This window comes from Rutidosis leptorrhynchoides, chromosome 7 (assembly GCF_046630445.1).
Source record: "Rutidosis leptorrhynchoides isolate AG116_Rl617_1_P2 chromosome 7, CSIRO_AGI_Rlap_v1, whole genome shotgun sequence".
Classification (NCBI taxonomy): Eukaryota; Viridiplantae; Streptophyta; class Magnoliopsida; order Asterales; family Asteraceae; genus Rutidosis; species Rutidosis leptorrhynchoides.
Genome location: NC_092339.1, coordinates 290571495 through 290596466, shown reverse-complemented (window position 1 = coordinate 290596466; position 24972 = coordinate 290571495). Strand labels below are relative to the sequence as shown.

Sequence of the window (24972 nt, the reverse complement as noted above, 5' to 3'; positions counted from 1 at the left end):
ATCAGTAACAATTTAAATTATTGAGGGTGATTTGTGTGAAAATGATTAAATTTTTACCAAATTTTCCAAATATATTGGCGTTTGTTTGCTGAATGATAAATGGTGCACATCATTTGTTCATTCCGTCTTGTTGTTATTTCACATATATTTTGCATCTTGTCGTCAAAATTAGTTGCTTTTGCTGAACTTAATGCCAGTCTTTGAAAATGCGTTGTTTTACCCTGTTGTGTACATAAGATAAACTGCAAACATATATACATATTTTTGAAGTTTGGTATATTACCCCACATTCAAAAATTATTAAAATCTAAGAATAAAAGTTAGATAATTATAAAAATGATTACAATATTAACAAAAGTATTAAACGTATCAATAATTACAAATTACAAAAAGAAAAAAATAAGTATACTAGGGATGATACTGGTACCAATAGGGGTTCCAGGCATAACCATAGGTGCTATAGAATGCTTCGGCAGGGTCATACATAGGATACGGTGGCTGCATCTCTATAGACCAGGGAGGGAAGATGGGTTTCGGTGTAGGAATATAGTTTCTACCTATATGTTGGCAATGAGCTATGATTTGGTTCTGATGAACTTGCCAATCTTCAAATGCTCTCTGTCTAGCATTTTCGTATTCCTGAGAAGCTATAAACCTTTTCATTTCTTGCATCTCATTCCCCCCTCCTACATTACCTTGCTGTTGGTTTCTCTCCACCTGTGGATGTCTACCATGGTATTGTACTGCGGGGTTCCATGGTATACAGTTCTTCTAAACTTTCGCACCATGGTATACATTTAAACCTATAGTATCGCGGGGTTCCAGTTCTTCTACTAATAATCCCCCCCGACTTATATCCACACCGAGATATTCACCAATCAAAGTAATAAAAATACCACCTCCTATTATGCTATGCGGTCGCATCCCCCGAACCATAGCTGATAAATAATAACCCACACAATATGGTATACTTACAGCGCTTTGTAGGTCTCGAATACACATATGGTAAAACAAATCCTGTTCATTTACTTTTTCCTTGTTCTTACCCCTTTGTGTAATCGAATTGGCTAAAAACCTATGAATCACTCTTAATTCGGCTCTATCTATATCCAAATAAGAGTAATTTCCCCCTTTGAAACGGTGATGGCTTGTCATTTGACTCCACACACCGTGTGTATCAAAATTTTCATCTATCTTTCTACCGTTTAGTATCAATCCTCTACAATCGGCAGACGCTAACTCCTCAGGCGTATATATACGTAAAGCCTGAGCCATGTCCAGTAAAGACATGTGGCGCATCGAACCGCCTAACAAAAATCTAATAAAAGAACGATCGGTTAAACTAGCTACCCGATCATTCAACTCTATACTACATAACAATTCTTCACACCATACTTTATATACAGGTCTACGCATGGTGAATAAATGTACCCAGTCATTAAAAGAAGAATTACCATACCTCTGTACAAGTAATTCCCTAATTGGCCCGGTCAATTCTACAGCTTCTAAGGGTCCCCATTCTATGACCCTCGGTACCTCAACAACCTTAGAATGAAGAGTATGCAAACCCATTTGATATTTTGGATAATCTATCCAAAGTCTGTCAAATCTCAGGTTCGGGTGCAACTCTTCCAAGTGCATATCAGAAAAGGTCATGACTGGATGAGGTATATCCTGCTTGTAGTAGTTATCCACCTCCTGTTGTTCCATATTCTCAGCAGGAGCATTGCGGGCTTGGGATGAAGATTCACCCCTTTCAGTCTGCAAAACACATCAAACACAATTTTTGTGCATCCAAATATGCATTAGTGTCAGCAAAATCATCAATCAAAATAATTACAATGACATGATCAATTTATATCAAACTTAAGCTCATTTTCACATTTTCATCAAATCTACACTTTTTCAAATAAGCATATACGAAAATGTTTGCCAAGTTCATAAGCATTTAACTCAAATAACATGTCAAAATAATCATTACTAGCAATTAAACAAGTCTCAAATGGCATTATCTTTCAAAAATCAAGTTCATGAATTTTAGACTTGAAAAAGTCCACTTTAATTCTCAAAATCATATTTAGGCTCAAAGTTTGGATCATTTAACTACTTAAACATGTTACACTACTTATTTTAGCAACAATTCATGACAAAAATCGGCCATAACCTGTTTATATCAAAAAGCCCCAAATTTGATCAAGAACACAAACCCTATATTACTCAAAATTTGAAGTTTAAGGCTTCTAATCATGTTAAACAGCATCAATCTAGGTTATACAAGCATAATACATAAACAATTTAAGCATAATTACACTAAAAAGCATCAAATCAAATTAGGAAAAAAAATGGCTCAAGAACACTAATTTCGGATTAAATTGTGTTTAGGTGTAGAAATTTACCGTTTTTCTTGAGTAATTCCTAGATAGCATCCTTCTCAACATAATTTTAGTAAAAAATTTGGTGATTAACGGTTAAAAATTGTGATTTTTGGGGGTGTTTTTCGTGTTTTTGCGGCAGTATGTTCGCAGTTTTTTCTTTGGGTTTTGTGTGGAATGAGCTGGTTCAGCTCTTATTTTTTTTCTGTAATCCGGTCCTCCCGCGAGTCGCGGGGATTAACCCTCCAAACTCCGCGACTCGCAGAGTTTGGTAATTTTTTATTTTTTTTTTATAAACTTTAACTTATTAAAACAATTAAGTAATTAATTTTAAAATTTTGTTTCCCTTGTTATTTAGGACGAGGTCGTTTCGAATTGATGTCCTAGTCCGTCCCTCGACAAAATTTTAAAATTTGTCTTTTTGTAGCGATTGTTTTAAAAGCTAAGATTTTTGGTTTTTTAATGTTTTTGGCATACTTTAATTCAATAAGATTAAAAATAATGATAATAAAAGTTCTCGTCCCTCCCTCAGGTAAAGCAATTTCGGTTCAAAGACCTAGTCTTCAACTTACGACGAATTTTAAAAATCATATTCTTAACTTAATGAGATAAAGTAAATTTTTGTTTTTAAATTCACACAACTTAAATATAAAATTCAAAATTAATAATAAAAATTCACACTAAACTTAAAATTTAAAATTCATAAAATTAAAATTTTATATTTTAAAAATTCACACCAAACTTAATTTAAAAATTCATATTATAAATTCACACCAAACTTATATTAATTTTTCAAATATTTACAATTTTAAATATATTGTTTTTACAAAGTTTACAATATTAATTTAAGATTTAAATATTAATTTTAAAAACATGGTAAAAATAAAATTAAAAATCTTTTTGTCTTTTTATCCCACTTTAATCAATCAAATATTATCAAAAATATGCGCCCCTCTTTTCGGTAAAGTAATTTCGGTTCCAAGACCTAATTTAACTCATGACGAATTTTTGAAATATTTTGTGTTGATTGATTAAAGATATTTATACCTTAAGAATAAACGTTAAATTTCGCAGTGATGTAATAAATTTTTGAATGATATCAATAATTTCGGTCGCCAAACCTAATTTTATTCAATACCAATTTAATACTTTTTAGCGAACAAATTAGCGTTTATTATCAAAAGGTTAAAAATAAAAATAAAAACTGTACAGACATACCTGTGAAATACATTTCTTAGTTATATGATCTATCCCATTCATAAGATAGTCGGTTTAATTAGTTTTCCATGGCTACATAGGCGTAACCTCGAGCATTCAGTGTCTTTTCTTCTAAACATATGAACGGTCCGTCTCTGCATAAAGTAACAAATTCGGTATTTGAATAGGTTTGATTATTTGAACATTTACCTCCATGTGACCATTTTCCGCATTTGTGACATCTTTCTAGGTGTCGTGCTCTTCTTTTTGCTGCGGATTTTGAGTTTCCTTTACCAAATTGAAACTTATTATCTTCGCATCTGGATTCTTTTCTAACTCCGTCCATTCTTTCTCTGATTACTGATACTAATTCACTCGGTAGTATGTCATTATTTCTTTTAGTGATCAAAGCGTGTAGCATTAGACCATGGTTTAGTTCACAGGCAGTCATCATTTTGTAAAAACCTAAAAAAAAATAAAAATTCAGAATGGGGGGAGAAGACTAGTTCTTTAAGGTCTGCTAGGGAAAGACCATTCGGGTTCCATTTTCGAGAACTACATGAAAACAGACAATCTAACTCTAACAGAAATACATATTATCCTTTAAAGACTTGATTCTCCCCACACTTAGTTAGCTGTGGTATCGAAATTGTGATTAACTTCGTTGTCGACTTCCATCGGACCATGTATGTAATGTTTAAGTCTGTGACCATTAACTTTAAATTCAATCCCATTTGAATTTATTAATTCTATCGTTCCGTATGGGAAAACTCTTTTGACTATGAATGGTCCAGACCATCTTGATTTCAATTTTCCAGGAAATAGCTTGAATCGTGAATTGAAAAGAAGAACTCTGTCTCCTTCTTTAAATTCTTTTGAACTTCTGATTCTTTTATCATGCCATTTCTTCGTTCTTTCTTTATAGATTAACGAATTATCGTATGCTTCATGTCTTAATTCTTCTAATTCGTTTAGTTGACTTAATCGTAGACGTCCGGCTTCATGTAAATCAAGATTACATGTCTTCAAAGCCCAAAATGCTTTGTGTTCAATTTCTACTGGAAGATGACATGCTTTTCCATAAACAAGTCTAAAAGGTGTGGTTCCAATTGGAGTTTTGTAGGCTGTTCTAAAAGCCCAGAGTGCATCCTCCAATTTAATGGACCATTCCTTCGGATTTGATCCTACGGTTTTCTCTAGAATACGTTTTAAAGCTCGGTTAGTATTTTCAACTTGTCCACTTGTTTGTGGATGATATGCGGTGGAGATTTTATGAGTTACTCCATATCTTTTAAGAACTTTCTCAAGTTGTTTATTACAGAAATGAGTACCCCGATCACTTATTAAAGCTTTCGGTGTTCCAAACCTTGCAAAAAGACGTTTTAAAAAATTGACTACAACTCGTGCATCGTTAGTTGGGAGAGCTTGTGCTTCCGCCCATTTAGATACATAATCAATGGCTACGAGTATATATAGATTATTATGAGATTTTGGAAATGGACCCATAAAGTCAATACCCCAAATGTCAAATACTTCACATACTTGGATGATATTTTGTGGCATTTCATCACGTTGACTTATTTTTCCGGCCCTTTGACATGCATCACAGGATTTGCAAAGAAGGTGTGCGTCTTTGTAAATTGTAGGCCAATAGAATCCAGCTTCATAAACTTTTCTTGCTGTTAGTTGAGGCCCATAATGCCCTCCTGTTGGTCCTGTGTGACAATGGTTTAATATTTTACTAGCTTCATCTCCAAATACACATCGGCGTATTATTCCATCGGGACAACTTTTAAACAGATGTGGATCTTCCCAGAAATAGTGTTTTATATCACTGAAGAATTTCTTTCGTCTTTGGTACGATAATCCTTTTTCAAGGAATCCACAAACTAAGTAGTTTGCATAGTCTGCAAACCATGGGATTTCTTTATAATCTATCTTCAATAGATATTCATCAGGAAAATTGTCTTGTATGGCCGATTCATTTAGAACTTCTAATTCAGGATTTTCAAGACGAGAAAGATGATCAGCGGCGAGATTTTCTGCTCCTCTTTTATCTCGGATTTCAATATCAAACTCTTGTAAGAGTAAGATCCAACGGATTAATCTTGGTTTAGCATCTTGTTTTGAAAATAGGTATCTAAGAGCAGAATGGTCGGTATAGACCATCGTTTTTGCTAGAACGAGATATGATCGAAATTTGTCAAAAGCAAAGACAATAGCAAGGAGTTCTTTTTCAGTAGTTGTATAGTTCGTTTGTGCTCCTTGTAACGTCTTACAAGCATAATATATAGGTTGAAATCATTTTTCAATCCTTTGTCCTAAAACGGCTCCCATTGCAAAATCACTTGCATCGCACATTAGTTCAAATGGTAGATTCCAATTTGGTGTTATCATGATCGGCGCATTAGTGAGTTTCTCTTTAAGAATATTAAAAGATTTGATACACTCATCTGAAAAGATGAATGGCGCATCCTTTTCTAGGAGTTTATTCATAGGAGTGGCAATTTTAGAAAAATCTTTTATGAAACGTCGGTAAAAACCGGCATGCCCTAGAAAACTCCTAACTCCTCTAACATTGGTGGGATGTGGAAGTTTAGCAATTACATCTACTTTAGCTCTATCCACTTCAATTCCTTCTTTTGAAATTTTATGTCCAAGAACGATGCCTTCTTTAACCATGAAATGGCATTTCTCCCAATTAAGTACTAGATTTGATTTTTCACATCTAATTAGCATTCGTTCCAGATTAACTAGACATGATTCAAATGTATCACCGAAGACTGAAAAGTCATCCATGAATACTTCCATGCATTCTTCTATCATGTCGTGAAAAATCGCCATCATACACCTTTGAAAGGTTGCAGGGGCGTTGCAAAGTCCAAATGGCATGTGTTTGTAAGCAAAAGTACCATAAGGGCACGTGAATGTGGTTTTCTCTTGATCTTCGGGTACTATTGGAATTTGAAAATATCCGGAAAATCCATCTAGAAAACAATAGTAACTATTTCCGGGTAATCTTTCCAACATTTGATCTATGAAAGGTAAGGGAAAGTGATCTTTTCTGGTGGCGTCATTTAATTTTCTATAATCAATACATACACGCCATCCTGTTACAGTCCTAGTAGGAATAAGCTCATTTTTCTCATTTGTAATGACAGTCATGCCACCCTTCTTAGGCACGCATTGAACTGGGCTTACCCATGGACTATCAGAGATTGGATAAATTAAACCTGCATCTAGCAGTTTAATAATCTCTTTCTTAACTACATCTTGCATATTAGGATTTAGTCTTCGTTGGCGTTGCACATACGTTTTATGACCTTCTTCCATAAGGATTTTATGTGTGCAATACGAAGGACTTATTCCTTTAATATCATGAATCTTCCATGCAATGGCTGGTTTATGAGCTTTCAACACAGAAATGAGTTGTGATTTCTCATTTTCAGTAAGAGAAGACGATATTATTACAGGTAATTCAGATTCACCATGTAAATAAGCGTATTCCAAATGGTTTGGAAGTGGCTTTAACTCTAATTTCGGAGGTTCTTCTATCGATGATTTGTATCGATATCTGTCTTCTTCTTTTAGCATTTGAATTTCTTCTGTTGTTGGTTCATATCCATTAGCTATAAGTGTAGCTAACATTTCAGCTTCATCAATTGGTTCATTACCTTCTCCTAAAGAACATTCTCCTGTTCCTTGTAATTTTGGAAATTCTTCTAATAATTCTGCATGTGCATCTATAGTTTGAATATAATAACATGTATCATCTGCAGATTGTGGTTGTTGCATTGCTCTATCAACTGAAAAGGTAACACTCTCATCCTCTATACTTAGGGTCAATTTCTTACCGAACACGTCTATCATTGCTTTAGCCGTGTTTAAGAATGGTCTTCCTAATATGAGAGGAACTTGAGAATCTTCTTCCATGTCCAAAACAACAAAATCTACTGGAAATACTAAAGTACCAACTTTAACTAGCATGTTCTCCATTATCCCTCTAGGATATTTTATTGATCTATCGGCTAGTTGTATGCTTATTCTGGTTAGTTTCAATTCTCCAAGGTCTAGTTTAGTGTATAGTGAATACGGCATTAGATTTATACTAGCACCTAAGTCTGCCAATGCTTCTATTGAACTAAGACTACCCAGAAAACATGGAATTGTGAAACTTCCTGGATCAGATAATTTTTCTGGTATCTTATTCAACAGCACTGCTGAACAATTAGCATTCATAGTAACAGCCGAGAGTTCTTCCATTTTCTTTCTATTTGAGATTAGATCTTTCAAGAATTTAGCATATCTAGGCATTCCTGAAATCACATCAATGAAAGGAAGATTTACATTTATCTGTTTAAACATATCCAAGAATTTGGATTGCTCGGCTTCAAGTTTCTCTTTCTTCATTTTACTCGGGTAAGGAAGTGGTGGTTGATATGGTTTAACATAAGGTTTATCCTTAACTGTGTTATCTTCATTAACCTTTTCAACTACCGGTTCTTTTTCCTTATCTTGATCAGGTTGTGGTTCTTGTGGAGTAGGAATGGCTTCATCAGAAGTTACAGGTATTTCAGGTGGTTTAAGTGTTGTACCACTTCTTGTGGTAATGGCTTTAGCTGTTTCATTCCGGGGGTTAGAATTTGTATCACTAGGTAGACTTCCCGGTTTTCTTTCACCTATTAACCTTGCTAGGTTACTTACTTCTTGTTCTAGATTTTGAATAGAAGCTTGTTGATTTCTAAATGCTTGAGCATTTTATTCATTGGTTTGTTTCTGAGATGTGAAAAACTGTGTTTGAGTTTCAACTAGCTTCGTCATCATATCTTCTAAATTCGGTTTTTTATCATCGGTTTGTTGTGGTGGTTTGTTTTGAAAATTAGGTCTTTGCTGATTATAAGTATTATTGGATACTTGTTGATTGCTAGGACCTTGTTGGTTGTTGTATGGAATATTTCTGTTATAATTCTGGTTTTGATTGTAAATCGGTCTTGGCGGTTGATAATTATTCTGATAATTATTTTCAGGCCTTTGGTTTATGTATGAAATATTCTCTCTTTGTTCCATTGTTAATTCAATACTGAGACAATCTTTTGTCAAATGTGGTCCTCCACACTGCTCACAACTAATTCGTATTGAGTGAATATCTTTAGTCATCTTTTCTATTCGTCTCTCCACAGCATCTATCTTTGCGGAAATGGAATCTAAGTCATGGCTAGAATCGGCTCTAGCTGCTTTAGATGATCTAATGATATCTTTTTCTTGGTGCCACTCATGTGAGTGGGAAGCAGTGTTATCAATAATTTTGTAAGCATCAGTTTCGGTTTTCTTCATAATAGAACCACCAGCTGCTATATCTATGTCTTTCCTTGTAGTGATGTCGCATCCTTGGTAGAATATTTGTACTATTTGACAGGTGTCTAAACCATGTTGCGGACATCCTCTTAACAACTTTCCATATCTAGTCCACGCCTCATATAGAGTTTCATTTGGTTTTTGTGTGAACGTAACAATTTCTGCTTGAAGTCTTACGGCTTTAGATGCAGGAAAGAATTGTTTAAGAAATTTGTCAACTAAAACATCCCATGTATCGATCGCCCCTTCAGGTAACGATTCCAACCAATCTTTGGCTTCTCCCTTTAAAGTCCAGGGAAATAACATGAGATATATCTGTTCATCCTCCACTTCTCGGATTTTAAATAGTGTGCAGATCCTATTAAAGGTACGTAGATGTTCATTTGGATCTTCCTTCGGCGCACCACTAAATTGGCATTGATTAGTCACCATGTGTAGAATTTGTCCTTTGATTTCATAATCTGGTGCATTAATGTCTGGATGAGTAATTGCGTGACCTTGGCCAGTGCGTTTAGCTCTCATTCGGTCTTCCATACTTAAAGGTTCCAGATTCTCCATAATTGAATTTGTTGAATCGGTATCACTAGATGATTCTGATTTAATGGTTCGTTCCTCAACAATCTTTGTTTGAATGATTGGTGGCTCCGGAGGAAAGTTTAATGGTTCAGGATCTACGAACCGTTCCTGAATATTTTCCGGATTCTCAATTGTGAGGTCGGGTTCAAAAAATGGATTATCTGAAATTTGAACTGAAGTACTTGGTCGACTGGATGACGATTCTAAAGAAAAATCAACGGCGGTTATATTTGCTAAATGTCTTGATCTAGTTACAGGTGGTGAACGTACAAAAGGTGGTGAACGTCTTGCTCGGTGCATTCACTGAATATCCTATTAGTTTTTAAAAGGAAAGAAAAATTATAATAAGTTATCCAATCAATAGACTTTTCTGATTTTGCCCACGTTTCGAATAGCCAAAAGATGCAGCAGAGGGGCAGGATTCGTTTGGTCTCAATATAATTGAGGACTGTTTGGCTCCAATAACCCGGTCCACGTACAAATCCAACTATTACTACGAACCAGAAAAATTTGATGTCTATCAATTTAACTACTTAAAATAAATTTTCGTAATTTTAAGAAATTTAGATAAGAAGTAGAATAAAAATCTATGTCCAAAAAACTAGAATAGCGAGAAATAAGAAAGAAAAAGAGTTCGTCGAAAAAGGTCGAAAAAGAAAAATGGTTGAAAAATAAAAGGTGACGAAAAAATAAAAGAAACTTATAAAACTTAAAAATACTTGACTAACCTAACCTTATTACTACAACTAACTTAAAATTATAATCGCAAATTGATATTACTAATTGGAATGATAATTGATACATAGTAAAAAGTGTCTAAAAATATTAAAGCTTACAGGAAAAACTATATCCCAAATGGAAATAACTTAAAAAGAAACTAAAACTTAAAAAGGCGTCGCAAAATTCTAAAGTACCTAAATCTTAGTCTAAAGAAAAAGCACTTAAGGAATTCTACGGCAAAGCCTAAAAATCTAGGAGTAAAAATGACTTTGGCAAAGACTAAGTTTAAAATTAAATATGAGCGAAAAAATACAAATATTACGCTACAACGATTAAAAAGGGACAAAATATAAAAATATACAAAAAGTTGTAAAAAGTACAATTTTTATAAAAATATAATTTTTATATTATTTATTTATTAAAACTACTAATTTTATAATTTAATTAAACTAATTAAACTAAATATAAATTAAATAAAACTTAAATTAAAAATAAACTTAATAATAATAATAATAATTAGGGTTAATAATAATAATAATTAATAATAATCCGTAATAAATGCAGGATTAGGGCTTCCTGTTCGTGTGTCAGGTTTACTCCGCGAGTCGCGATAATTGATGCAGCAAACCCCGCGAGTCGCGGGGTTCAGAATTTCAGATCTGAAACAGTTTAAAAATTACGCGTTTTTTTTTTTTTTTAATTTCTGTTTTTAGTTTTCTGTTTTAATCAAAGTATTTATATAATAAAAACTTATATCTAAAAACTAAAATAGAAATATTTTATAATTTTATAAATAAAAATCGTAAAACTAGAATTATATATATTTTTTTTTTTTCGGTTTTTGATTTTATGTTTTAAAAATACTTAAATAAAACTTATAAAATAAAAATAAAGAAACTTTCTAAAACTTAAATATTTAACAAAATTTTAAAAATATATAAATTTTTCTTTTTATATTTTCAAATATTTAAAACGTATTTTTATAAAAACGAATTTTAATAAAAGTAAAAAAAAAATTTTCTTTTTTTATATTAGCGTTGCGCTTCCGGCGTTTAAGAGTGTCCCCGGCAGCGGCGCCAAAAATACTTGATGTCGTAGGGGGTGTATACAAAATAGTATTAAATTTTTGCAAGAAATACTATTAAATACGATACATTTTTACACAAGATATTTATTTATTTATAGAATGGATATACTTAAACCTTGCTACAACACTTATAGGCAGTGTACCTAATCGTAAAGTAGTGTAGTTTTTAGTAAGTCCGGTTCGTTCCACAGGGAAATCTTTAAACAAAGCTTAACGCTATATAAAAATACAAATATATATATATAAGTAATATTATTATTATAAAGGGGGGGTTTTACCGTTTAATGACCGGTTTGTCGATTTTAAAACTTTAGTCGCAGTTAAAACCAAATGTAAAATATTAAAAATAAATACAAGACTTAAATTAAAGCATAAAGTAAATAACGATAATGAAATTGCGAATAATAAAAGTGCGATAAAATAAACTTGCGATAATTAAAAAATACGATAATTAAAAATGCAATTAAATAAAATAACAATAAAAATGCGATAATTAGAAGTGCAATTAAATATAAAATAAAGGAAATTAAATATGAAATAAAAGAATTATGCTTATTTAAACTTCCGTAATCATGATGTGTTGACGTGTTGATTTTAGTTTTATGCTCATGGGTTAATTGTCCTTTGTCCTGGATTATTTAATATGTCCGTCTGGTTTTTGTCCATAACAGTCCATCAGTCATAAATATAAAATGCGAGTGTCCTCGTCAAATTATCCTTATACCCGAAGTTAAATATTCCAACTAATTGGGGATTCGAATTGTAACAAGGTTTTAATACTTTGTTTAATGAATACACCAGGTTATCGACTGCGTGTAAACCAAGGTTTTACTACTTTGTTAACAATTACACCAATTACCCTTGAATGTAATTCACCCCTGTTTCAACAAGTTTATTAACTATTAATCCATTTCCGTGTCCGGTTAAATGAACGATTATTCGTACATATAAATACCCCGCCCATCGTGTCCGATCGAGTGTATATGGTAATTTATAGGGACGCCCAATTGTAAATCTTTATATTAACATTAACAAACTATCATTTAGTTAAACAAATATAAATCCCATTAATAGCCCATAGTCTAATTTCCACAAGTGTCGTTCTTTTGTCCAAACCCCAATTATGGTACAAAGCCCAATTACCCAATTTTAGTAATTAGCCCAACATCATGATTACTTCGTTTTAAATAAGCATAATAATAACTTAGCTACGAGACATTAATGTAAAAAGTTGAACATAACTTACAATGATTAAAAATAGCGTAGCGTTACACGGACAAAATTTCGACTTACACCCTTACAACATTCGCTAACATACCCTTATTATTAGAATTATAATTAAAATTAAAATTAAAATATAAATTATATATATATATTTTACGTATATATGAGAGAAGAAGAAAAAGATTATATTTTGCGATCAGAATTCGGTTGCTTTTATAGGAAAAGTCGACTTTTGGGGCTCCGCGACTCGCGGCATTTTTGCCTTCAAACTCCGCGAGTCGCGGAGAATGAAATTACAGCTCAGTCCCTTGGAGTCTTTCTCTGCCGACGGTTTTTATTTATAAATATAATATATATATAATTAATATAATTAATTATATATTATATTATATTTATATACATAGTTAACTTGTAATTTTTAGTCCGTTGCGTCGAGCGTTAAGAGTTGACTCTGGTCCCGGTTCCGGATTTTCGAATGTCCTTGCGTACAATTTAATATCTTGTACTTTGCGTTTTGAATCTTGTACTCTTGTAATTTCGAGACGTTTCTTATCAATAATTGGAACCTTTTTGATTGTCTTTTGTACTTTTGAGCTTTTTGGTCGTTTGCGTCTTCAATTCGTCGAATCTGTCTTTTTTCTTCACCTTTTATTATTTAAACGAATATCACTTGTAAATAGAACAATTGCAACTAAAAGCTTGTCTTTCTTGAGAAATAATGCTATGAAATATATGTTCGTTTTTAGCATTATCAGTGACGGAGTCGGTAATTGGGGTAAGAAATGAGGTTTTTAGATTGTTACGGGACTGTTAGACATTACCTAACCCTCGTCCCTTTGACGACGTTACAACACGCTGTCTTATCAACGGCCATAACGGTTATGTTCCACAAGACCAAGGATGGGAAGTAATCCTAGTAAAACCAGAATGCATGACTTGTTTCTGGACGTATGAATTACGTGTCTTTATTGCCTTTGCTGAACGACTTGTGTACTAGCTAGAATTATCTTCACAACCATCTTGTATCAAATTTATTGTGTGCTATATTTCATGCTATATCTAAAATAAGCGGTATTGTAAGTTTGTAAAATATTGTGTAAAAGTTTGAACGCGAAATATTATTATAATCAATTTTTCATATAGAATTGTAGTAGTTGAATTGTATATTAGCTACTAAGTATGAACTTAACGGGTAGGTACTACCCGAATTTAAACTTATAAAATGCTAATATGAAGAAAAAGCTTTTATAAATGAGTTCATATTATGCTACGAAATACTATTAACTACTCTTAATATTCTGTATGATTAACTTGTACTATTTGACTATTTTGAAGGAAATGGCACCGACTACTCGACACACCGTGAATATGAATGAAGAGGAATTTCGTACTTTTCTAGCTTCAAACATAGCCGCAGTACAGGCTGCACTACATACCAACAATAACCTTGGATCTAGCAGTACAGGAAATTGTGTAGGATGCACCTACAAAGAATTCATTGCGTGCAAACCTTTGGAATTTGATGGAACCGAAGGACCGATCGGATTGAAACAGTGGACCGAGAAGGTCGAATCGGTGTTTGCCATAAGTAAGTGTACTGAAGAGGACAAAGTGAAGTACGCTACGCATACCTTCACAGGTTCTGCGTTAACATGGTGGAATACCTATCTAGAGCAGGTGGGACAAGACGATGCGTACGCACTACCGTGGTCAGTATTCAAGCACTTGATGAACGAGAAGTACCGTCCCAGAACCGAGGTCAATAAGCTCAAGACAGAACTTAGAGGGTTACGAACCCAAGGATTTGATATTACCACGTACGAAAGACGATTCACAGAATTGTGCCTATTGTGTCCGGGAGCATTCGAAGATGAGGAAGAGAAGATCGACGCGTTTGTGAAAGGATTACCGGAAAGAATCCAAGAAGATATAAGTTCACACGAGCCCGCCTCCATACAACAGGCATGTAGAATGGCTCACAAACTAGTGAACCAGATTGAAGAAAGAGTTAAAGAACAGACTGCTGAAGAGGCCAATGTGAAGCAAGTCAAAAGAAAGTGGGAGGAAAACGGTGATAAGAATCACCAATACAACAACAACAGCAATTACAACAATAATCGCAACAATTATCCCAACAATCGCAACATCAATCGCAACTACAACATACGGCCCAACAACAACAACAACAACAACAGCAACTACAACAATCATCCCAACAACAATAATAACCGCAACAACAACAACAATCAGAAGCAGCTATGCCAAAGGTGTGAAAAGTATCACTCGGGGTTCTGCACCAAATTTTGCAACAAGTGTAAAAGAAATGGTCATAGCGCGGCGAAGTGTGAGGTCTACGGACCAGGGGTTAATAGAACGAAAGGAACAAATGGAGTCGGAACGAGTAATGGCGGAGCAAGTAGTGTCGGAGCAAGTTATGCCAATGTAGTTTGTTATAAATGTGGAAAACCGGGCCACATTATTAGAAATTGCCCGAACCAGGAGAACACGAATGGACAAGGCCGCGGAAGAGTTTTCAATATTAATGCGGCAGAGGCACAGGAAGACCCGGAGCTTGTTTCGGGTACGTTTCTTATTGACAATAAATCTGCTTACGTTTTATTTGATTCGGGTGCGGATAGAAGCTATATGAGTAGAGATTTTTGTGCTAAATTAAGTTGTCCATTCACGCCTTTGGATAGTAAATTTTTACTCGAATTAGCAAATGGTAAATTAATTTCAGCAGATAATATATGTCGGAATCGAGAAATTAAACTGGTTAGCGAAACATTTAAGATTGATTTGATACCTGTAGAGTTAGGGAGTTTTGATGTGATAATCGGTATGGACTGGTTGAAAGAAGTGAAAGCAGAGATCGTTTGTTACAAAAATGCAATTCGCATTATACGAGAAAAAGGAAAACCCTTAATGGTGTAGGGAGAAAAGGGCAACACGAAGCTACATCTTATTAGTAATTTGAAGGCACAAAAACTAATAAGAAAAGGTTGCTATGCTGTTCTAGCACACGTCGAAAAAGTACAAACTGAAGAAAAGAGCATCAATGATGTTCCCATTGCAAAAGAATTTCCCGATGTATTTCCGAAAGAATTACCGGGATTACCCCCACATCGATCCGTTGAATTTCAAATAGATCTTGTACCAGGAGCTGCACCAATAGCTCATGCTCCTTACAGACTCGCACCCAGTGAGATGAAAGAACTGCAAAGCCAATTACAAGAACTTTTAGAGCGTGGTTTCATTCGACCAAGCACATCACCGTGGGGAGCTCCTGTTTTGTTTGTCAAGAAGAAAGATGGTACATTCAGGTTGTGTATCGACTACCGAGAGTTGAACAAACTTACCATCAAGAACCGCTACCCACTACCGAGAATCGACGACTTATTTGATCAACTACAAGGCTCGTCTATTTATTCAAAGATTGACTTACGTTTCGGGTATCATCAAATGCGGGTGAAAGAAGATGATATTCCAAAGACTGCTTTCAGAACACGTTACGGTCATTACGAGTTTATGGTCATGCCGTTTGGTTTAACTAATGCACCAGCTGTGTTCATGGACCTTATGAACCGAGTGTGTGGACCATACCTTGACAAGTTTGTCATTGTTTTCATTGATGACATACTTATTTACTCAAAGAATGACCAAGAACACGGTGAACATTTGAGAAAGGTGTTAGAAGTATTGAGGAAGGAAGAATTGTACGCTAAGTTTTCAAAGTGTGCATTCTGGTTGGAAGAAGTTCAATTCCTCGGTCACATAGTGAACAAATAAGGTATTAAGGTGGATCCGGCAAAGATAGAAACTGTTGAAAAGTGGGAAACCCCGAAAACTCCGAAACACATACGCCAGTTTTTAGGACTAGCTGGTTACTACAAAAGGTTCATCCAAGACTTTTCCAGAATAGCAAAACCCATGACTGCATTAACGCATAAAGGGAAGAAATTTGAATGGAATGATGAACAAGAGAAAGCGTTTCAGTTATTGAAGAAAAAGCTAACTACGGCACCTATATTGTCATTGCCTGAAGGGAATGATGATTTTGTGATTTATTGTGATGCATCAAAGCAAGGTCTCGGTTGTGTATTAATGCAACGAACAAAGGTGATTGCTTATGCGTCTAGACAATTGAAGATTCACGAACAAAATTATACGACGCATGATTTGGAATTAGGCGCGGTTGTTTTTTCATTAAAGACTTGGAGGCACTACTTATATGGGGTCAAAAGTATTATATATACCGACCACAAAAGTCTTCAACACATATTTAATCAGAAACAACTGAATATGAGGCAGCGTAGGTGGATTGAATTATTGAATGATTACGACTTTGAGATTCGTTACCACCCGGAGAAGGCAAATGTGGTAGCCGATGCCTTGAGCAGGAAGGACAGAGAACTCATTCGAGTAAAATCTATGAATATAATGATTCATAATAACATTACTACTCAAATAAAGGAGGCACAACAAGGAGTTTTAAAAGAGGGAAATTTAAAGGATGAAATACCCAAAGGATCGGAGAAGCATCTTAATATTCGGGAAGACGGAACCCGGTATAGGGCTGAAAGGATTTGAGTACCAAAATTTGGAGATATGAGAGAAATGGTACTTAGAGAAGCTCATAAAACCAGATACTCAATACATCCTGGAACGGGGAAGATGTACAAGGATCTCAAGAAACATTTTTGGTGGCCGGGTATGAAAGCCGATGTTGCTAAATACGTAGGAGAATGTTTGACGTGTTCTAAGGTCAAAGCTGAGCATCAGAAACCATCAGGTCTACTTCAACAACCCGAAATCCCGGAATGGAAATGGGAAAACATTACCATGGATTTCATCACTAAATTGCCAAGGACTGCAAGTGGTTTTGATACTATTTGGGTAATAGTTGATCGTCTCACCAAATCAGCACACTTCCTACCAATAAGAGAAGATGACAAGATGGAGAAGTTAGCACGACTGTATTTGAAGGAAGTCGTCTCCAGACATGGAATACCAATCTCTATTATCTCTGATAGGGATGGCAGATTTATTTCAAGATTCTGGCAAACATTACAGCAAGCATTAGGAACTCGTCTAGACATGAGTACTGCCTATCATCCACAAACTGATGGGCAGAACGAAAGGATGATACAAACGCTTGAAGACATGCTACGAGCATGTGTTATTGATTTCGGAAACAGTTGGGATCGACATCTACCGTTAGCAGAATTTTCCTACAACAACAGCTACCATTCAAGCATTGAGATGGCGCCGTTTGAAGCACTTTATGGTAGAAAGTGCAGGTCTCCGATTTGTTGGAGTGAAGTGGGGGATAGACAGATTACGGGTCCAGAGATTATACAAGAAACTACCGAGAAGATCATCCAAATTCAACAACGGTTGAAAACCGCCCAAAGTCGACAAAAGAGCTACGCTGACATTAAAAGAAAAGATATAGAATTTGAAATTGGAGAGATGGTCATGCTTAAAGTTGCACCTTGGAAAGGCGTTGTTCGATTTGGTAAACGAGGGAAATTAAATCCAAGGTATATTGGACCATTCAAGATTATTGATCGTGTTGGACCAGTAGCTTACCGACTTGAGTTACCTCAACAACTCGCGGCTGTACATAACACTTTCCACGTCTCGAATTTGAAGAAATGTTTTGCTAAAGAAGATCTCACTATTCCGTTAGATGAAATCCAAATCAACGAAAAACTTCAATTCATCGAAGAACCCGTCGAAATAATGGATCGTGAGGTTAAAAGACTTAAACAAAACAAGATACCAATTGTTAAGGTTCGATGGAATGCTCGTAGAGGACCCGAGTTCACCTGGGAGCGTGAAGATCAGATGAAGAAGAAATACTCGCATCTATTTCCAGAAGATTCGTCAACACCTTCAACAGCTTAAAATTTCGGGACGAAATTTATTTAACGGGTAGGTACTGTAGTGACCCGAACTTTTCCATGTTTATATATATTAATTGAGATTGATAATTACATGATTAAATGTTTCCAACATGTTAAGCAATCAAACTTGTTAAGACTTGATTAATTGAAATATGTTTCATATAGACAATTGACCACCCAAGTTGACCGGCGATTCACGAACGTTAAAACTTGTAAAAATGACATGACGATATATATATGGATATACATATGGTTAACATGAGATTATGATAAGTAAGTATCTCCATAAGTATATTAACAATGAGTTATATACATATAAACAAGACTACTAACTTAAGGATTTCGAAACGAGACATATATGTAACGATTATCGTTGTAACGACATTTAAATGTATATATATCATATTAAGATATATTAATATATCATAATATCATGATAATATAATAATTTAACATCTCATTAGATATAATAAACAATGGGTTAACAACATTAATTGAGATCGTTAACTTAAACGTTTCAAAACAACACTTACATGTAACGACTAACGATGACTTAACGACTCAGTTAAAATGTATATACATGTAGTGTATTTAGATGTATTAAAATACTTTTGGAAGACTTCAAGACATATATCAAAACACTCATACTTAACGAAAATGGTTACAGTTACTTTCCCATTCTTTTCTTTCATCAAGAATTCTAGTCGTATTCTTACCCGTATTATACACAGCTTCAAAACGTACTTACTATGGGTATATACCAATAGGAACTAGCATGGGATTCCACTCTTGATTATGTCATGTATGACTAATCAATTTTAACTTCTACCATGAGCTAGTCAACTAACTAGAACTCCTTTTAACCCCACTCACCACTCACCAATTACCACTCATCATTCACTCCATTTCACTTCTAATTCTCTCTCAACACACACACACTATTATGAACGTATTTTTCCAGTAGTTAATTATCATCTTCATCAAAAATCACTTCAAGAATCAAGCTATAATCATCATAGGAAGAACACTTCAAGAACACTTCAAAAATCCCTTCAAGTTTACTAATTTACTTCCAAGCTTTCTAATCCATTCCAAGTAATCATCTAAGATCAAGAAACCTTTGTTATATACAGTAGGTTATCTTTCTTATTCAAGATAATATTCATATTCAAACTTTGATTCAATTTCTATAACTATAAACTATCTTAATTCGAGTAAAAATCTTACTTGAACTTGTTTTTGTGTCATGATCCTACTTCAAGAACTTTCAAGCCATCCAAGATCCTTTGAAGCTAGATCATTTCTTGTCACTTCCAGTAGGTTTACCTACTAAACTTGAGGTAGTAATGATGTTCATAGCATCATTCGATTCATATATATAAAACTATCTTATTCGAAGGTTTAAACTCGTAATCACTAGAACATAGTTTAGTTAATTCTAAACTTGTTCGCAAACAAAAGTTAATCCTTCTAACTTGACTTTTAAAATTAACTAAACACATGTTCTATATCTATATGATATGCTAACTTAATGATTTAAAACATGGAAACACGAAAAACACCGTAAAACCGGATTTACGCCGTCCTAGTAACACCGCGGGCTGTTTTGGGTTAGTTAATTAAAAACTATGATAAACTTTGATTTAAAAGTTGTTATTCTGAGAAAATGATTTTTATTATGAACATGAAACTATATCCAAAAATTATGGTTAAACTCAAAGTGGAAGTATGTTTTCTAAAATGGTCATCTAGACATCGTTCTTTCGACTGAAATGACTACCTTTACAAAAACGACTTGTAACTTATTTTTCCGACTATAAACCTATACTTTTTCTGTTTAGATTCATAAAATAGAGTTCAATATGAAACCATAGCAATTTGATTCACTCAAAACGGATTTAAAATGAAGAAGTTATGGGTAAAACAAGATTGGATAATTTTTCTCATTTTAGCTACGTGAAAATTGGTAACAAATCTATTCCAACCATAACTTAATCAACTTGTATTGTATATTATGTAATCTTGAGATACCATAGACACGTATACAATGTTTCGACCTATCATGTCGACACATCTATATATATTTCGGAACAACCATAGACACTCTATATGTGAATGTTGGAGTTAGCTATACAGGGTTGAGGTTGATTCCAAAATATGTATAGTTTGAGTTGTGATCAATACTGAGATACGTATACACTGGGTCGTGGATTGATTCAAGATAATATTTATCGATTTATTTCTGTATATCTAACTGTGGACAACTAGTTGTAGGTTACTAACAAGGACAGCTGACTTAATAAACTTAAAACATCAAAATATATTAAAAGTGTTGTAAATATATTTTGAACATACTTTGATATATATGTATATATTGTTATAGGTTCGTGAATCAACCAGTGGCCAAGTCTTACTTCCCGACGAAGTAAAAATCTGTGAAAGTGAGTTATAGTCCCACTTTTAAAATCTAATATTTTTGGGATGAGAATACATGCAGGTTTTATAAATGATTTACAAAATAGACACAAGTACGTGAAACTACATTCTATGGTTGAATTATCGAAATCGAATATGCCCCTTTTTATTAAGTCTGGTAATCTAAGAATTAGGGAACAGACACCCTAATTGACGCGAATCCTAAAGATAGATCTATTGGGCCTAACAAACCCCATCTAAAGTACCGGATGCTTTAGTACTTCGAAATTTATATCATATCCGAAGGGTGTCCCGGAATGATGGGGATATTCTTATATATATACATCTTGTTAATGTCGGTTACCAGGTGTTCACCATATGAATGATTTTTATCTCTATGTATGGGATGTGTATTGAAATATGAAATCTTGTGGTCTATTGTTACGATTTGATATATATAGGTTAAACCTATAACTCACCAACATTTTTGTTGACGTTTAAAGCATGTTTATTCTCAGGCGAATACTAAGAGCTTCCGCTGTTGCATACTAAAATAAGGACAAGATTTGGAGTCCATGTTTGTATGATATTGTGTAAAAACTGCATTCAAGAAACTGATTTCGATGTATCATATTTGTATTGTAAACCATTATGTAATGGTCGTGTGTAAACAGGATATTTTAGATTATCATTATTTGATAATCTACGTAAAGCTTTTTAAACCTTTATTTATGAAATAAAGGTTATGGTTTGTTTTAAAAATGAATGCAGTCTTTGAAAAACGTCTCATATAGAGGTCAAAACCTCGCAACGAAATCAATTAATATGGAACGTTTTTAATCAATAAGAACGGGACATTTCAAAGGTGTCGTGGTATGATGTGGTGTGATTTTCGCAAGGTATCCCTAAACACTCATTTTTATTATGGCTTGTTATGGGTGAGAGATTAAAAACGCAGGACAAATTGAAACCATGGGATGTTAGAGATGGATCAAACCCGTTATGTGCTTTTTGTAAGGGGTGCCCGGACTCGGATTCACATTTATCTTTTATTTGCCCATTCTCTGCTTCGGTCTGGAACATGATGCAACAGATGGCTTTGCTGAATGTTCGTAGTAATGACTGGCATGTGATAGTGGATCATATTTCTCCGTTGGCATCTCGTAACCTGGCTCATATTTTGGTGTTTAAGTTGTGTTTAGCCGCAACAATTTATGGTTTGTGGCAAGACCGAAATTGCAGGATTTTCAAAAAGGTGTTTAGGACGGAAAAACAGGTGTTCGATGCTATTGTTTCCAATGTTCGGTTAAAGCTTATTACGATTCTGTTCAAACAGTCTCCTACTGTGGCTGGAATTAGAGATACTTGGAAACTTCATGTTTTGTAAATCTTTCGGCTGTGTTTTAGGTCGTTAGGTTTGCGTGGGTGTTGTCGCTTGTTGTCGTTGGTTGTTTTTTGAGGGCTTCAGGGCTTTCCTGTTGCCATTGTGCTTCACTTGTAACTAATTCTTTATTATTTTTTAATAATATTCATCGGGAAAATTCTTTACCAAAAAAATCTTATTATTCATCAACATTTATATGTAATTTAACATATTCACATGTAAAAGTCCTTGTAATTTAATGGTTCTCGCAGTTTCGTCTTTTTTTTTTGTTTGTTTGAAGTTTTGACTATATATATATATATATATATATATATATATATGTGTGTGTGTGTGTGTGTGTGTGTGTGTGTGTGTGAGTGTGTGTGTGAGTGTGTGTGTGTGTGTATGTACGTAGTGGCGGAAAAGACAGATGGGGCGGATGCAAAGATTTAATAAATTTTTCATTTTCAGCGGGGGTAAACACTAATAAAAACCTTATTTTAGTAAAAAAAATAAAAATGTAGTGTAAATTTTTTTTATCCGTTAAATCCAGGTGGGACGGGTACCCTCTTTGAGTTATTCTAAGATCCGCCCTTGTATGTATGTATGTATGTATGTATGTATGTATGTATGTATGTATGTATGATAAAACCCTCACTTTGAATGAACATCGGAACCTAAATAAATATTTATCAAATCCTGGTCAAGGGATATAGTCAACAACTAAAAACCCATAAAGGTGAATATGGATTTTTTTTTTTTTTTTTTTTTTTTTTTTTTTTTTTTTTCTGATCGTTGGCGAGAGAAACAAACCGATACAATACCGATAAAAACAAAATAATTTTAATTTTATACATCTTACAATCATAGCAATATTAGGTACTAGGTACTGAGTATTTAAGTTTCATTAATTAATCAATGGATGATTAATTTTATTACTGTTGTTTATACTAGCATCCTATTAGTGTATTAGTGTGGATCAATTTTAGAGTTAGCCGTATTCTTAATCGTAGATTTATCTCCATCAAATTTTGATAATTAAATTATTCTCTACCAAATATGGGGTCTTCATAAAGAGGTATAACTTGTTTCTTCTTTTTGTGTTATTTATTATTAATTGTATAATTCATATATATTAGTTCGGGTCCGGCCCGCACGATGCGGCGGGAGCTCTTGGTCCGGTTTGAACGTAGTTATTTCGTTTTGTTGAGAAAATTATTTCGAGTCTAACGGTGCTGGGGAAAAATTTAACTCGCGGCGAGCAGAAAGATACATGTTGTCGTTGCGTTTAGCGTTTTTTTAAAAAGTGTCCGTTTCGAACGTACTTTTTATCTTTTTGTTCATAAAATTATTTCGAGTAAGACGCTGCTGTCGGAAAAATTTAATTCGCGGCGAGCGGGAAGATACGGGTTGTCGTTGTGTTTAGCATTTTTAAAAAGTGTCCGTTTCGAACGTACCTAGTTTTGTTTTGTTCGCAAAATTATTTCGAGTTTAACGGTATGGTCGGTGAAATTTAATTCTGCTCGAGGAGGAAGATACGGACTGTTGAAGGGGTTGGGTGGAGTTTGTATTTTAATTTAGAAAATTGACAGTTTACACCACTGGAGTTTGGGGTAGTTTTTGTAAACTGTTTATAGCTGAGGGGTTTTTTTTTTGAAGATTTTGGATGCAAGTTTTGGTCAATAACGTTTTTTGACCAAATTTTTGCCTTGTCACAAAAGCTCATGACTTTTAGTATAGGATAAGATAATAACCACCCGTTACTCACACAATTACTTTGTCAGTGGACGTTTCCAAAAAAATATAAGATGGGATCAAACGTACATACCATGAGTAGTAACCATAACATGAGCGAACGATAAAACACGTGGCACGATATCATCTGTCAAATTTATTGGTATAACGTTTGATTCCGTTATCATTTTCACCATATCCTTTACATCTCCATATAACAACCTGTAAGTAGTTCCCTTTAGTCCTTGATCTCTTAGACACTTTTCTATCTTCTTTGGTTTCAACCAAACCCAATCCAATAACTTCAATGCATAGATCATCACAACCATCCATACACCACATATTATGGTCCAGCTTAGACTTAGCTCCATCATGAGATGCGATAATAGGTTGGCTACTTTTTGGTGTTTTGAGCTTTTGATCAAGAATGGAAAGATGGGCTTTATATTATTATATATGGATATTTTTCATTTGAAGTCTCATAGGTTTGAGAAGAGTAGTTAAGTTTTACCTCTTTTCTATTGTTTTATATATTGTTGCTATCTGTTGTATTACACAAACAAATAGGCCGGCATGAATATTTTATATTTTTTGACTTTTCAACATCAGAGGCGTCTTTGGATATGAGTAATATGAGCAACCGCTCAAGCCCTAAAAATTTAGAATGGTCGAAAATTTTGAATTTTTATTTGATAATAAACAATTGCCGAATAGTTAAGTAAATTAAATAAAAAATTGTCTAATAAATATTTGATTATAAAACAATTTGATACGGCTGTCTTGAAAAATTTCTTTCGTATTGTTCAAATTTAATATAATATTTTAATCTGAATTAACAAAATTTAACATGTATAATGGTCCATTTTTATTTTCGTCAAGTGCCTTCTAAATTGTTGAGACGGCCATGTTCAACATGTCATGCCAACATCATGCCGACGCGATATAATTTTTTTAAATAACGTCACTTTCTTTTTTAAACCTTCATCAACTTTTATTCATTTGTTTTCCTTTTTTAGTATT

The 24972-nt window shown here is 34.0% G+C and overlaps 1 protein-coding gene across 2 annotated transcripts in view; it reads right to left on the bottom strand.

Annotated features, from left to right (window-relative positions):
- LOC139857274 (cytochrome P450 CYP72A219-like) overlaps window positions 1-24464 on the bottom strand; it is a 55791-nt gene extending 31327 nt beyond the window's left edge. For both annotated transcript variants that reach the window (XM_071846007.1, XM_071846008.1), the window contains exon 1: window positions 24047-24464. In XM_071846007.1, the coding sequence (XP_071702108.1) occupies window positions 24047-24326 (280 nt within the window). In that variant the 5' untranslated portion in view covers window positions 24327-24464. The remainder of the gene's footprint in view (window positions 1-24046) is intronic.
- Window positions 24465-24972: the final 508 nt, after the last annotated feature.